Source organism: Pseudocercospora fijiensis (assembly GCF_000340215.1).
Source record: "Pseudocercospora fijiensis CIRAD86 unplaced genomic scaffold MYCFIscaffold_4, whole genome shotgun sequence".
Lineage (NCBI taxonomy): Eukaryota > Fungi > Ascomycota > Dothideomycetes > Mycosphaerellales > Mycosphaerellaceae > Pseudocercospora > Pseudocercospora fijiensis.
This window is the reverse complement of record NW_006921535.1, coordinates 5,502,965-5,519,442: the sequence shown is the minus strand read 5'-3', so window position 1 is coordinate 5,519,442 and position 16,478 is coordinate 5,502,965. Positions and strand designations below refer to the sequence as shown.

The window sequence follows — 16,478 nt, the reverse complement described above, 5'->3', positions numbered from 1 at the left end:
ATCGTACGACGACTCGTACTATTGCTAACGAGGAATATTCTAAGGGCCTTTAGAAAGAATAATGCCTTAATATAAGACATAGAATATAGGACTTAAGAGGTTAGCATCGTCGTACGCTTCTATATAACATTACGCTTGTCCGCGAACTTAGTCTAGTACTAGTAATAATCGCGACGTACGTTAGGTAGCAGATCCTAGCTGAGTAACTAATGCTATATAGGAGCGACCTATTAGATAGCATCGTCTATATCTCTAAGGTCGATTTCGAAGGTATAGAACTCCGGTTTATATATACTAAACAAATCCTTACTAATTAGGCTCTTTAGCTTATTGCGAACAATACGAGTACTAAATAGGCGATCTTCTAGAAAGGCATCGATAATAGCCTAGAGGTTCTTCTCGTATTGCTTAGAGCGCTTAGTAGTCTTGCGAGTTTTAGTAGACGCAGATGCTTTATCGCCCGGCTTGCCGACTAAATACTTAACGAAGTAGGTTATACTAACCTTGTTCTTTACTATAGTATCCTTTAGCTCCTTATAATACTTGTCGAGGAGCCGCTTAAGCGTAACGTCTTTACTAGTATAGCGTGCTATTTCTAGGGCCTCTTTATCTTTATCTTTATCTTTATCGACTATATTGTCTTTATCGCGAGCATCTAACTCCTCGTTACTACTAAGATCTTCGTCTTCTTCGCTAAGGTCTTTATCTATAGTCTCCGACTCCGACTACTTATCTTCGAAGTCGCTAACCCTAGGTAGATCCGCTAGTCGTACGATAGTCTCTAGTACATCGCTTAGGAAGCTGCTTATAGAGTATATCGGCAATGCTACTATCTATCTAGGAAGAGGTAGACCGACTAGAGCGTGCTAATAACCTAGCTAGCCTAGAAGTGGCGCATTATCTAAATCCTAGTCTATTAGATCGCCGCTATCGTCTTACTACTAAGGCGGAAGGATTAGATTACCTTTATCGTCGTAATTATATACCGTTATCTTACTAGAAGGTTCGTTAGACATCTTAAAGGACTCGAGGCCTAGTAGCTATAGTAGTAGCTATAGTAGTAGCTATAGTAGCAGCGGTGCTAGCAGCTATAGTAGCAGCGGTAGTAGCAGCGGTAGTGCTAGCGGTCTACTAGCGGTAGTAGTAGCGGTAGTAGCAGCGGTAGTAGTAGCGGTAGTAGCAGCTATAGTAGTAGCGGTAGTAGTAGCTATAGTAGCAGCTATAGTAGTAGCGGTGCTAGTAGCTATAGTAGCAGCGGTAGTGCTAGCGGTCTGCTAGCGGTAGTAGTAGCAGTAGTGCTAGCGGTCTGCTAGCGGTAGTAGTAGCGGTAGTACTAGCGGTCTGCTAGCGGTAGTAGCAGCGGTAGTAGCAGCGGTCTGCTAGCGGTAGTAGTAGCGGTAGTGCTAGCGGTCTGCTAGCGGTAGTAGCAGCGGTAGTAGTAGCTATAGTAGTAGTACTAGTAGCGACTTTTAGGTGTTTTAACCTTAGCTTTAGAGTCGCGTCTACTATATAGTAGCAACTTAATAACTATACCTCGGATAGACTTATACTATATATAAAAGGTGTTTAGAAATAGTCTACGAAGGACCTTAAAGTATCGAGTCGGCTATAGGAAGGTTGTCGATTGCCCTCGAAGGCTATAGAGCGGTTAGTAGGCATTAGACGGAATTTTCGCCTACCTAAATAATAATTACTAGCGTTAGGAGAAGGACCTCTAAGTGTTAGCTAGGCGATGCGGTATGTTATATATTAAGGTGTTTCTAGTAGTATAGCTAGCTGCCTAGCAATCCGGATAGCTATAGTCGAGTCGGCTTAGTAGAATAGCGAAAACTTAACGCGCTAACGTCGTATAGACTTATTTAATAGGTAGAATAAAGCGCAATTAGCAGGGCTACAACCTCCGCTATTTAGAATGTCTTATATACGTTATAGTGTTATATTAGTATTTAGTAGGCTAGTTTCGTACGGGTTTATATTAGGCTCGTAGGCGAAGAATTAGGTAGAGTGCTCGTAATTGGTTATCGGTAAGTTCGGAAGCTAGCCCTAATTACTAATCTATCACGTGCACTCGGTCGCAATATGATCCCTATTCACCTTCACGCAACTCAATTCTTCATGTCCACGAGCCTGAATGGAGGTAGTCCTCTCAGCCCTGCATCAAAAGCCGCAAGCTGTCATCGGCATTTGAATCACCTTCCAAGGTTCTCAGCCGAACACCTCACCGCATATCATCCACACTCAATAAATACACCATCCCTCAAATCTATAAGCTCAACATGCCAGACATCAAGACTTGGAAAATCGACCAGGTACATCGACCACGTCTCTGAAAATCCCATACCACTAACGCCTCCCCAAGCCCTTCCTAGCTCTCAAAGGAGCACTCCTCGAAGGCCCAGCTTACGACGAAGCATCAGACCAATTACGATGGGTCGACATCATAAAATGTCAAGTTTCGTTTTTGAAAGTTTCCGAAGGAGCGCAAAGTCTACGGACTTTCACGCTTGAGAACGAGACTTTGGGGTTCGATGTCGAATTGTGGATGTGGAGATGATGAAGCTGATCTCTGCTATAGGACGCTGTGGAATATCCAAGGCGAAAAAGATTTGCTGTTCGCTGGGGCGAAATACGGGTTGGCTACTTTTAATACTGTGACGGGAAGGCTTGATTATTTTCATAAGTACTATGAGAGTAAAGAAACTGGACATCGGTATATCTGCCTCAACAAACTAAAACGAATCTCGTTCTCATCATGATATACCAGGTTCCGAAGCAACGACGGCGCAATCGACGCCCGCGGCCGAATCTTCCAGGGCGTTCTCGTCGATGACCAAGTCGACAGACCTTGCCCAGACGGCAAGCTAACCTGCATGGACCTCGACGGAACACTTCGAACAGTCGTAGACAAAGTCACCTGCCCCAACGGTCTCGGCTGGAACTCCACCAACACAATCATGTACTGGGCCGAATCCGCTTCGGGAAATCTCTACGCTTTCGACTACGATCTCGAAACCGGCACTGCTTCAAACCAACGCGTCTTCTTCCATCTCGAACCCGGAAGTAGAGAAGAGCACAATACGAATGTCCCTGATGGCTTGGCTATTGATGTAGAAGATCATATTTGGCTTGCTGTGTGGGGTAGCTCGCAGGTCTTGAGGATTTCGCCGGAGGGTGAAGTTGTTGGGAGGATTGAGGTGCCGACGAGGTTTGTGACTTGTCCGGCGTTTGTTGGGACCGATTTGTATATTACGACGGCTGCCGAGAGGGATTCGGAGAGGCATCCTGAGTCTGCGAAGGAAGGTGGGAATTTGTTTAGGTGTGAGGTTGGGGTGAGAGGGTTGGAGAGATTTGCTTGTCGAGCTGTGTGGAGGAAGTGAGGAGTATTGGGGGGTTTACATCTCGTCCCGGATTGACCATCGTCGTTTCCGTCGGATAACAGCTGCCTCACTCTCCGGATGAGATTCGGGACGCTCGTTCTCCATTTCAGTCTCTGCCTCGAACACGGTACTACTAGTAGTACCAGGAGCTTTTGCAAGCACTCCTTGAAAATATTCCCGGACTTTCTTGAATGACGGCCAAAATTGACGAAGAAACTCCGGTTTATCATAGATCAGCTGCATTGAGTCACATCCACCCCAGCTCAGCTCAACTGTATATGATGGGGAGGGAGAAGACAAAGCAAGTGCTTCCAAATCGACGTGAACATGGCCCCAATCCAGCATTTTTTCGCAACGTTTTTTATCCACGAGCAATGTTTCCAGTGCACCGCCACGTGAGGCGAGAAACATCGACATATGAGTCGCAAATTCCGGATCGAAATCGAACCTATCCGGATTGAAAAGGTCCGCATCCATACACGCTTTTCCGCACAGGTCCTGTATAAAAATACCTCGGGTTGAGGGCGGAAACTCTGTGAGGTCCCTAGATCGCGCGTGCTCGTCAACACCGCATAACTTGTCGTATAGCTTCATTGGGGTCCCCGAAACATCCCGTGAGTGGCTGACGTAGGTTGAGGGAAGTGCATAACTTAACGCACATGTCATCCATGTTCTGGCGGCTTTGTCGCTACCATCAATCGAGTTAGTAGCGACCAAGGACCAGAAGAGGCGCTCTTGTCCCAAGACCAACGCAGTGAAGCCCACGAGAGTACCAGCTAGTAGTCTCAAGTCGTCGTCCAAGTCGATTCGAACTTGAGAATGAATATAGGACTCTAAAAGCTCAAGCACTTGGCCTTGCAGAGAGTCACATAAAGAGTGCCCCGTATTGTCCAGTGCTGCACCTATATCGATCAATTGTTTGCTCAGGGATACGAGTTCCGCTTCGCTTTGCTTGAAGTCGTGCAGACCACAGGTTGCGTACATGAAAGCCTCGACTATGTAGGCGAATTGTTCGGGAAGGGAAGGCGCAGAGACTTGGACTAGCAATCGGCACTTTGAAATCACTGGGTCGAATCCAGGTCCGGCAAGACCTTGCAGACATCCATTTTCAATTTTTGATCCGATGAAGTCGAACACGGTTTTATGTCCATAGCGAAGATACGCGTTGCCAACGAAATCTTCTGGAAATGTTTTGGTCTCTTCGGGTTTGTCTTCATGATGATGAATCTCGACAAGATCTCTGCAACACCTTCTGACCATTTGCTCCACAGCCTGGAGGCCATGCTCGTTTCTCTCCAGCTCGTGCGCGTCAAAGTGAGGCATATCAGACGATGCACTTTCAAGTTCGTGGTCTAGATAGGCAGTCCACGTAAGAGGAACTCCCTTCCAACGGCTAGGGGTGCAATGCAAAATGAGAAAGCAGCGCGCCGCAAGCTGTTGATACACGGGCTCAATGCTATCGAAAATGTGTTGCAGCATTGCGTCTATCTCTTTGGGTAGCAGCATGAGACGTTTTGAAAGGCCAGCCAACGTGTCGTGCTCGCTGAGACCACGTCGTAGAGTCTTAATGACTAGGTCCACCCATAGAAATACGCCTTCGGCCATTTCCCGCAATTCTATTCCGAAACGGCGAAGCCTGTAAGTTGCATTAGATTGAGGACGAGATCTTTCTCTTTCCATCAATGCTTTGAATCTGGGGTCGCTTTCAAATCGCGATATAATGAACAGATCCATGTCTTTGGACGTTAGGTCTTGGAGTCTCAGCCGCCACGCTTGGTCTGGGCGGCCGTATGCTGCGTGGAAGACATTCCAAGGTCGACTCGACACTAGCAGTTTAACACGTTTCGAGGTGTTCAAGGTCTCCAGATAATCAATGAGATCTTGATGATCCCCGTCAAATTCATCCAGGCCGTCAACGAGGAAGAAGAATCTCGAAGTCATGCGTTCGTTCCGCAGAACCATGCTCAACCCTTTCTGAAGCTCACTATGAGACCATGGCTTCTCGTAATCGGATCGCCTTTCGTGCGCAGCCCAGCGTTGTGGGAGGCAGATTTGCGCAAGGTCGCTGTACTGGTCGAGGATTTGGAATAGCAAACTCCGCATGAGACCAAGCTGAGATTTCTCCAGCTCGCCTCCTGCTGCCCAGAAGAAGAATGGCACGATGGTCACCTGGCCGCCTGCCCAGTCTTCCAGCAACTCAGCTGTTCTATCATGCTCGGAGATCAACTTCATGAGGCATGATTTGCCGGAGCCTGCCTTGCCGTTTACCCAGTATACCTCGTCGGAACCTGTCAGCCACTGCTTGAAATTAGTCGAGATGCCGTCAAATATCCACTCATATGTCCCAGGAAAGCTGTCCAGAGGTCGCTCGTGGTACCGATCCATCCCAGGGAAGCGCAGACTCGCTAAGATTTCTCCTGTGCGAAATCAGTCAGCAGATGTTACTGAACAAATTCAGCAGCCACGGCCACGCGTACGGGCTATGTCGCGCTTAGGTTGGACTCCATCTCCATAGTAGACATTCCCGTGCACATTACCATAAAGGACTCTTGCTTGACCTCTGGCTACATTGCCGTGATACGACACTCGTGGAGGGTTAAGATCGTCCGCCATGCTTGCTGCCTCCGCGAGTGCCAGATCGGGCGGCATGGGTCGTAGATATGGATGAGAAAGTGATGTTGAACAGCAAGGCTCTGCGAATCACGGTGTGGACAGCTCCCGCCTTTAACCATCCGGGTTTTCGTGACTTTCGTCAGACACCTGACGCCCAAGCCGGGCATTCTCAGCCGCAAATTGGCGCCCTCATCTGCACTTCCCGCCTTTCACTGGAAAGGCCCTCATTGGTGCAGCTGCATGATGCCTTGCGCCACAAGCCAGCTGAGCAGGGGACGCTATGGTGATATTCTCCAATGTCAAATGCGAGTTGCGTATCGTAGAAGCAGCAATGAAAGCATTTTGTCCACACTCCATTGCCAAAGCCCCAAATAAATGTCGGACGAGGAGTTTTATCCTTAGAAGAACAGAAGAAGAAGAAGAAGTGAAGAAGGTTGGAAGTCGATAGAAGTCCTAAGGCAAAACTCTAACTAATCACTCGAAACTCTATCTTGCTGCCGACCTTCCATCTTCAGACTAGTGTTTATGTAGCTCGAAGAGCTATAAGTAAAGGGCGAAGAGCTATAAGTAAAGGCTAAGGCGACGAGCGGGGTAGGGTAAACTAGATTCTAGAAGATTCTATAGCGGCTATTGCCGTACCGCGCTAGATAATAAGGCGGAAATCGTTATAAATCGCACTTTTTAAATCGCGCGCCTTTCTAATAATAACTTCTTCTACTTACTACTACTTCTACTACTACTACTTCTACTACTACTACTATCTCTACGACTTATTACTACTCCCTCTACCTTCCCTAAGCTAGTAACTATATCTACCCGCTATACTAGTAAGTATAGATACTCTTAGTAAGATCTCGAGCGCTACCGGTAAGTTTAATATTATCGCTAAACCTTTATAACCGCGTCGCTAATAGTATTAGTCGCTTAAGTATTTAAAGGTAAGAAGGTTATCGATCTCGCTAGTACGTCCTTTAACGAGTCTCCCCCTTACTCTATAAAGCGAGTTCTAGTTAAGAAGACTAGCTCTAAGAGGGTCGCGACTCTAGTAAGTCTCGTTTATAAATATATATTACTAGATATATTAACTCTTAAAGCTCGTCGTAGGCGAAGTCTTTATATATTTCGTTAGTAGCGTAGTACGCTATCTTACCTTTAACTATACTATTGTCCTCTAAGAGGGCGCTAAGACGATTAAGTACTAGTAGTCGCTAGGCACCTCTACTATTAATACCTAGTTATACGCTACCCTTCTAGGCTCGGACTTTACTTACGACTTCGGCGCTAGCTTCCCCTTCTTTTAGATAGGACCTAGCAATCGATTTACTATAGGAATCTATATCGCCGCTACTCGTAAGAACGCGATAATCTAAGAATAGTATACTAATTAAGAAGTTAAAAGTTAGAAAACGCGATAGGAAATAAGATAAGATATACTATCTACGCTATAGGGCGCGGACCGATATATATACTCTACGGAGGTTAGTTAGCCCTCTATAAAAAATAAAATCTATAAAGTAACTTATAATCTTCTCCTTTCTATTTTTATCTCGTCTGCCTATATAATAGATATATACTAGGCCTATAATATCGGTCGGCGAAGCTAGTAATGTTTAATCTCGCGTTTCTTAGTACGTTACTGCCGTTATTACTATTCGTATCGTAGTCGGTTTAAAATATATACCTAATCTAGTTAAGTCTGCTCTACTACCGCGACGACTCCTATACGAGCTCGCTTATTACCTGTTTTCCGTATATAACCGCTTGCAATCTCGCTAATACTCTTGTAATATATATCTCGAATATACTACGTCGGAAACGTAGGAGAATTACTATATAACAATTCTACTAGAAACTCGAAGAGTTGCTAGAGCTATACTTTGCTTATACTTCGCCTAAGTTCTTCCGCTTTCTAAGATACGTCCGGGGTAAAGCTATATTCCTACTAGTAGCTAGTATCCTTAGCGGAGATAGTCTCTTAATATTCTAGGGTGCCCTCTTCCTATTCGTACTCCGTAGATAAAGGTCGAGTATTCGATTTCGAAGCCCGCCCGCTATCTTCGAATTCTAGTAATACTACTCTCTTCTAGTTATAGTTTATATAGCTAGTATAGCTCCTAGGATCTCCTCTATAAGCGTAATTACTATATAGTAGCTTTAGCGCTAGGTTATAGGAATAACGGCACCCTTCGAAATAACTACGGTTAGATTTGTAAGTTCTATATTTCGAAGGAAAGGGATAGTTTAGTATAGCGCAACTTCTAGCGTCTATACCGAGAATATAGACTAGCGCCGCTCGCCTCGCTCTCTTATTAGTACCCTTCTACGTTACGCCTTCTCCTAGTATACGTATATAGCCCTCTCGAAATACTAGATCTCGCCCTTTACCGCTTATAATTTTCTTTACTAGCGCGTAGTCCGTAGTTCTAGTTTCTTGAATTTCACCTTTTTAATATACTTCTACTACTACTTATACGAACTGTTACGCGTAGTCCTTTCCTACTTTAGGTACGATATTAAGGCTCGATATTATATTAGCGCTAGGAGTATAGTAGAGAACCCGAAGAGAAAGGAGGATAACTAAGAGAACTACCGGGAACTTAGCTTATATAGATAGGGGATAAGCGGCTAAATAACAAGATTCTTAGTGCTTCGGAGAAGTAGTAATACGCTAACCGTATTTAGGTAGCTAACCTCTATACCTAAAGAGAAAAAAATACTACTATAGATAGAGAAGTTTTATATATATATATTATAGAGAATAACTACTAATCGTAGCCTAAAAGTCTTCTATATCGAAGTCGAGATCTGCGTCTTAAAGCATACTAAGGATCTTAGCTTCTTGTTTATATCCGATAACCGGAGCCTTTCCCTTAGTAACGTCGCCTAGCCTTAGAGTACGAGATAGCGTTAGAGCGTATACTATCGAGGTCGGAGTAGAGTCTTAAGTACGGGATATAGGCTTCGAGAGGAATACGGGTTGTCCGGATAGTCGGTTCCTAGAGAACGAAGGACCTAGAATAGGCGTAGTATCCTTAGAAATCTATTAGATTATACGCGCCGTAGATACGGAACAAGGTACCGGTATAGGTACTAGCGTAGATAGTATCGATAAGGTCTTAGTTAGATCTGCCTACGCAATCTCCTTCGAAGATATTATTTTAGCCGTAACTTGTATTATCTATTAGGCGTTACTAGGACCTAGGGCTAAGTTCTAGAGGTAGACTAAGGAGTCGTCTAGTTAGTATCTAGGAAGTTCTACGAATAACGGTCGGCGCGAAGTTTTCGCTAGTACTATAGTTAGCGTAGTTTCTCGCCGGCTTAGCTATCGTCCGACTCTAGTATCTACTAACGTCCTATCTTCGTCGTTACCTAGTACGAATGCCCTAGGACCCCTTTCTACCCTACGCGGAAGGCTACTATCGCTACCTGCTTCGCGGTCTAGACCCGTAAAGTTTCGAGTATACTAGTTAGGCTCGTCTTTAGGTTCTATAGCGTCTCGAGTAGAACTAGTAGGCGGTTTAGCGATTTCGGGAATATACGCTCGAGGTATATAGTTAAGAGTACCCTATAGGCGTCGCGGTTGCTACGCTAGTCCGGTATAGCTAGTAGGTATAGCGTATATCGCTCCGCGTAATAGGACGTTAGAGGTTATACCTATAAATAGATTTCTATCCTTAAAAATAAAGCCGTAGAGACGCTTAGGTAGATATAATAGAGCTAAGCGAAATACCTTATTTAGGGAGTCGCTGCCCTATATAAAAGCATACTTTCCGTTAATAAGTACGCGGAGGTTATATACGTCCGTAATATATAAGAATGCTATAAAGAGTTAGCCGTAGCTAAATACGGGCTATCGAAGGTCGATACCGATATATACTAGGGATTAACCCTAAGATTTGTTTATCGTTATTACGAAACAAGGTCGAAGCGGAAGTTAATATCGCTTAAGGGTAAACGGTAGGCCTTTGTTCGAATGTATCTAGATTCGCGGTATCTAGTATACTTCCTAATTATCGTCGTCTAGTAGTTTCCAAACTTTAACCCCGAACTAGAGTGTTTTTACGACGATAACCCGCGTTCCGTTTACGAGTCCTACCGTCTTATAGATGTTTCGTATAATTATTATTAGTATACCTATCCGGATCTATAGGTAAGGAATCTAGAGCTCGGTATTCTAGATAGATTTTAAAAGGCTTAAGATTTCCGGAGGCTAGTCTTTATCGCTAGGCAACTTCTCTATCTTATCCTCGTAGCGATATTCGCGAATTATACCGTATAGTAGGTCGTCTACGATACGTTCGTTAATCTCGTAGGCGGTATCGTTCGTTATATAAAGGATAGCTCGAGAACGATAGAATACTAGGTCGTACTTAGCCTTAATAATACCCTATCTTAGAAAGACGAAATCGATAAGCTCGCTAAGGTCCTAGACTCTTCCGACGTATATTAGTAGCTTAATAAATCGATCGAATACGTCGTCGTATATAATATAGAGGGTTTAGCGATAGAAGTCGACGTTCTATAGATTGCTATCTACGAGCCGTATATTTTGCTAGAGATAGAGCACCTTAATCTTATTCTGGATTAGGAAGGCTTTAAATATAATCGCTATTACGTCTACTTCCTTCGAAGACTTCTTATACTCGGGAAGCACTAGAAGAGTCTATACCTAGTCGCCGCCGAATACGATAGGGACTCCTACGAAGAATAGTTCGTTACCCTAGCCGTTACTACCTAATCGTAACTTATAAAAGAGTCGATATATAGCTATAATATCGCGACTATTCTATATCGCGGCTTCGTCCTAAATAACTAGATAAGTCTTTCGGATTAGCTTAGCGTCTATTATGTCTTATATAATAGGATAGTCCTACCGCCCGGTATTACTTAAAGGAAGTTTAAATCGGGAGTGCGCTATACGACTACTAGGAAGCAGCTATACGGCGATACCTAAAGACGCGATATATAATACGATAAGGCTACGTACTCTATAGGTCGCTACGAGTATACGGTATAGGAACGTCTTCCCGTAGCCTCCTAGACCTTAGATAAAAAAGTGCGCTATTAATAGATTCTAGTCGATATCGTTCGTAATATCGGTAAAGGCTCGCCTTTAACTGTTATTAAGAAGGTAGGCGTTTTTTTAAACGTAGAGTTTGTTCCCGTCTTCGTTTCCTATATCGACTAACGCTTCTTCTTAAGCGATAGCGTCGTTACTACTACGCATTTTCGCCTACGTAGGATCGGGACTCGGTAGTCTATAGCCCGATACCTTATATCTATTAGTAACTAATTCGGTATATAGCTACTACTTACTATAACTTTTAGTAGTAGCATTTATCTCCTTATACCTTCCTACGTAGCCTCCGCGCCGTAGTTCGATATATAGATCTTTATATATGTCCCTCTATAGAAGACTCTACTATCGCGTAGAGTCGGCTCCGGATATCGTATCCGTTAGGATAAGTAGCACGAATATAAAACGCAATTATCGGGAGGTATATATCTTCTCGGCCTCCCGGAATGTATCTAGCTATTTATCTTCCGATCTTATAAGACCGGATACAATCGCCGCCGCTCGAAAGCTCTTATATATAGTGCCGCTATATATCCTTAAGTCGCGGAAACATTTAGTACCCCGAACGATATAGAGCAATTTAATTAAGTATAGCATCTCGCCTTTAGGATATAGAGGCGGGTTAAGACGCGCGATCGAGTATACTACGCGCCTAGAACGTTTCTTCTACGCTTTATTATATAGCGTATAGTATTTTAGAAACTTAAGATACGTTAAGCGCCGGTAAGACACGTCGTTATCTAGTAGCAACGCGTTATACCGAAACTACGCGACGAGCGTAGTACGTTATCGTCTATCGCCGCGTAGGTCTACTATTGTCGCGTTATAGTTAAATATAATATTACCCCTAGGGCGCGGTAGGTAGACGTCTAGTCGAATAACCGCGGGCTATTCTTTATAGCGCTTGCCTCCTAAGATATTATATATCGCTATCGTAGAACTAATATATCGTATATTAACGTAGTTAGCGATCTCGTTGCCGGGAATCTCGAGGCGGGTAGTCGTACAGTCGGCGCCCTTATAGACGTACTTATTAATATATTTAATCGCCCGTAATAAGCAGACCTACTCGACGTTAATATAGGCGTTAAACCGCTTTAGTAGGTATAGATTATATAGTACGATATAACGATTATCGAAGAGGAACGCGCGATTCCTCCTCTTATTCTATATCCTCCTATTACGGCGTCTACGATATTTCGGAAACGCGATATTAGTTACTACTATCTCGTCCGAGAACTCTATAGGGAATCCCTTAGAATACGTCCCTTCGGAGTGTCGAGGTAACTATATATATAGGACGTATAGAAAGCCCGCGCTATAAGGTCTATAATATATATGTTCCTTAACTAAGTTCGTTACGCTACTATCCGGGTCCTCGGCTAGGCTCGGAAGCTTAGCGCGGATAAAGTTATCGATCTTAGATATAGTATCTAGCGCTTAATCGGGCGCGATCTATAGTAAGAGGTAAAGGTAGGGGAGGCTACGCTTCTAGTATTCGACTGTCTAGCATCTCGTAATATAGCGACTAAATACGTTCCTATAGCAGACCTCGTATAGAAACTCCCTAGCTTTCTAAATAAAGACCCTTATCGTAATATCTAGGCAGTCTATTACGTCCTAATAGTCGAACAAATAACGCGTAATCTCCGGCTAGTTAGGGTTAGCCGTAAACGTAATAAAGTACGTAGGGACGCCGAAGTAGCCGACGATAGCTATAGAATCTCGGTAGTACTATAAAATCTACCGATCGCTACCGATATACAAGAACGGGAGAACTATTTATAGAGCTTATAGGATACTATCGGATAATAGAGCCCTATTCGTAGGGACGACTAAATAGTTCCGCTATAGCAAACCGTAACGCTAGCTTCCCTCGCATTCCCTATACTATACCTTAGTTCGAAGAATATCGTAACGTAGGTCTTCGCCTATCTATCGAGACAACTCTCGTTAGATGTCCTATCCGTTCTTATTACCTAATAGTACGCGGGTACTACGCTATTTCGGTTGTTTTAAGTCGTACGTATCCGCCTATACTTCTTTCTAATAGTTACCTAGGAAAAGCAGGTCGTTTAAGTCTACTACGGTATATACGTCGACGTATAATTGTTATAGAAGCCGGCGACCGTAGAAGATAGTAGGAAATTAGTTTAGTCGATAGTGTAAAATGTACCTAAAATAATCCCTAAGCGTAACGTGCCTCCTACTACGCGTACGAAACTAGTTCTCCTACGAAAACCTAGGAGTTCTAGCTACCTAGAGGAGGACGTAATATATAGGGAAGTAGTATAGATAGTAGCGATTTATACGATATAGAGTAGTAGACACCTCTCCCGTACTTAACCGCTCTACTACTATAAAATCCCTTATTCCGCTAATAGCTTCCGGATCGTAATCCGGATAGAGGGCGGCTACTTCGTTTACGACCGGCTTGTTATATCGACGCGCGTTCTATATACCTTCGTAGACTAAACTAAGGTCTATAGCCTTAAGAACGAGGCGCCTAGGTCCTTAGGAGGATATAAACATTTCCCGAGCCGCGGCGAACTTATAATATAGCGCGTTGTATTACGTAATTATCTTATATAACGCGATTATAGTACTATAGTCTAGCTATAGCGATAGTATAGATTTCTAGTTCTAGCTAGTATATCTACGATCGCCGGATTTCTATATATGCCTCTTAGTAGTATATACGGGGTCGTAAAAGTATAGCTACGCGTATTAGGGATCTTCCGTTAGAGCGAAGAGACTACCGCCTAAATAATACGCTTCCCCGTAGATCTAGAACGAACTATATCCTAATACCCGTATATTACGCTTAGCTATAAATAAAGTTATTACAAGGCGGCAATTATAGGCTCGAATATTCTCCTAGAACGTTCTTACTTCTATATCCTTAGATAGGTCTATAGTAAGTAGTCGCCGTAGTAACGGAGGTAGTTTAGGAATCGGAAATATACCTTTTACCGCGCTACTACCGCAATATATTATAAATACTATACCGTTCTTATCTATAGAAGAAGACAGTTTACTATCTACTCGGACGTTCGATACTTTACGGATCTAATACTTAGCTTAATAGTATTAGTAGGTATATACTATATCGCTAATATTAAGTATTACTACGTCGTATAGTATCGAGATATACGCCTTAGGAAGAGTAGACCTCTCTAGGCGTAAAAGGTCGGCGTTAGTAGCCTACGATCGACCTAGGCTACGGTACGCTTCGGCGACCGCTATAGGGAGGGTATTATAATCGTTTAGACGTTTAAAAGATATCCGCCCTAGAGAAGGCTAGCTAGCTCGTACCTAAGGACTAGAACCGCTAGCTCTAGCCCTACTAGTAGGGGTAGTAGTAGTATCCATCGGTATTGCTCTAGGGGTAAAAGAAAGGCTCGGTAGAAGTAGCGGTTAGATAGGCCCTAGCGACGGAGCTCTAGGTACGATAGAGCTACTATTCTTAATTAAACTCGTAGAGTTAGCGTTATAGGAAGGCTCCGTAAATTCAACGTCTATCGGTCTAGAAGGATCGAGAAGGTCGCCGAAGTCGTAGTAATTATCGAAAGCGTCTAGACCGTATTTATTAGGAACCTCTATATCCGGTAGCGTCGGACCTTGCCTCTCGGCGTCCTATATAACAGTATCTCTAGGTAAGATAGACTATTCGTCCTAGTTATAGTCGCGACCTATCGGACTTAGTAGAGTATAGATACTAGAAGCGCCGCTTACTAACGTAGATATAGAATCGGACTTACGACTAACGCTCGGAATTGTAATAGTAGGTAAACTCTATGCCGAATATAATAAAGGAGATAGTATTAGACGTAACGGGTCGATAGTATATAACTCGTAGGTAGGCGGAGTATAGGGACGCTTAGTAGAAGAAGATATATAAAAGAGGGAACGATCGGATAGCGTTTTAGATAAAACACCTTACGTATATAGCGATAATACGCTAGGAAGGTCGCGCGTCGTCCCTAACGCCTCTAACGTATCGTTAAAGATAGGACTTACTCGACGTAACCTAGGTAATAGTCTAGTAGATACGTCGTCGTACGCTAACTATAGATATATAGTATTAGAATCGTAGTTACTACAGGCAGAAAGTTAGGCTTTCTATTAAAGTTAGGGAATATTATCGCTCGAATACTAACCTACGCGCTAATATACTACTAGAGTATAGACCCTATAGAATCGTCCGTTCTTCCTCTAGAAGTTAGATACTAGTTTAACGATCTAATAGAATTTATATTAACGTAGTTCGACTACTAGTCTAAAAGTAGGACTAGTAACGGGAATACGGTTATATAGAAACGATAGCCTAGCGGAAGATTAGGAGATACCCGCTCTATACCTCGTCTCTTTATCTCTATATAATATCGTTTAGAACGGATTATCGTCTTATACGACGTTTATCCTCGTAGACATTTTAACTAGTAATAGGGAACTAGATCTCCGCTTTAGCTTCGGCTATCGTCGCGAACGCCGCAACTTAGATAGACTATCGTCCGATATTAGGTTAATCGTAAAGTTAGGTAGTACGAAAGAGCTAGGTATCGCTCGCTTCTTACCTTTCCTTACGCTCTCTATATCTAGTAGCGTAAGTATCGGGCGCTTAGATCTAGAAGAAGATAGAGTAAATAGAGAAGATATTTTAGATAAGGAAGAGCTAAGCGAGTACGCCGTACTATAGAGTTCGAAGAATCGCGGCCTTTTATACGAAAAGCGAGGTAATTACGACGTACTATTAGTAGACCGACGATATCGAGGCGTCCTTATATACTACCTCTCGGAGATAGGGACAATTCTAAGAGCGAGCCGTTGTTTTCTCGTAGAGATCGTCGATAATATAAGCGTTAAGGTACGCCTCGGAAATTAGGATCCTAGAGCGGTATAAGATATACGAATTATAAAGAGTTAATATTAGGGATCTCGGTTAGGAGGGACCGCGGCTATTAGCCTACCTACCTCTAATGCTTACTAGTCCTAAGTTGTTTATAGATAGAATAGCTAGATATTCGATATTATAAAAGAAGTCTAAGATCTAGGGAGGACGAATCGTAAAGAATCGATAGTAGAGAACCTAGTTAGAAGGGCCTATACGATTAGTGCTTACTTACGAATCGTAATAATTCGGAAATTAATACTAGGAAGTTCCTTTAACGGAGCTAGTTAGATTATTAGAATCCGTAGATTAGAAGATTCCTAAATCCTAAGGTAGTATTAGCGGAGTATATAGATTAAATAAAGGTTACCCGGAATACTACTCCTATACGAGCCCTCGAGATCTAGTTTAGACAAATTATCCCTAACTAGTTAATTAAATCTAGGGTATATAGTTTGCGAGAGTAGTAGGATACTCGCTAGCCGAGATTACGGAGGAGGACTAAGTACGAATAGTAGGT

At 43.3% G+C, this 16,478-nt stretch overlaps 2 protein-coding genes across 2 annotated transcripts; one reads left to right on the top strand and one right to left on the bottom strand.

The window, feature by feature from the left end:
* Positions 1–2,276: 2,276 nt before the first annotated feature.
* MYCFIDRAFT_47036 (Ca2+-binding protein Regucalcin) lies at positions 2,277–3,377 on the top strand (the record flags this gene model as incomplete). Its single annotated transcript, XM_007927637.1, has 4 exons — positions 2,277–2,309; positions 2,360–2,523; positions 2,576–2,710; positions 2,765–3,377. 4 exons carry the CDS (start codon positions 2,277–2,279, stop codon positions 3,375–3,377), a joined length of 945 nt encoding a protein of 314 aa, XP_007925828.1.
* Positions 3,378–3,825: 448 nt separating this feature from the next.
* Positions 3,826–6,026, bottom strand: MYCFIDRAFT_85446 (uncharacterized protein; the record flags this gene model as incomplete). The annotated part of the gene is made up of 3 exons (XM_007928598.1): positions 3,826–3,875; positions 4,070–5,794; positions 5,855–6,026. 3 exons carry the CDS (start codon positions 6,024–6,026, stop codon positions 3,826–3,828), a joined length of 1,947 nt encoding a protein of 648 aa, XP_007926789.1.
* Positions 6,027–16,478: the final 10,452 nt, after the last annotated feature.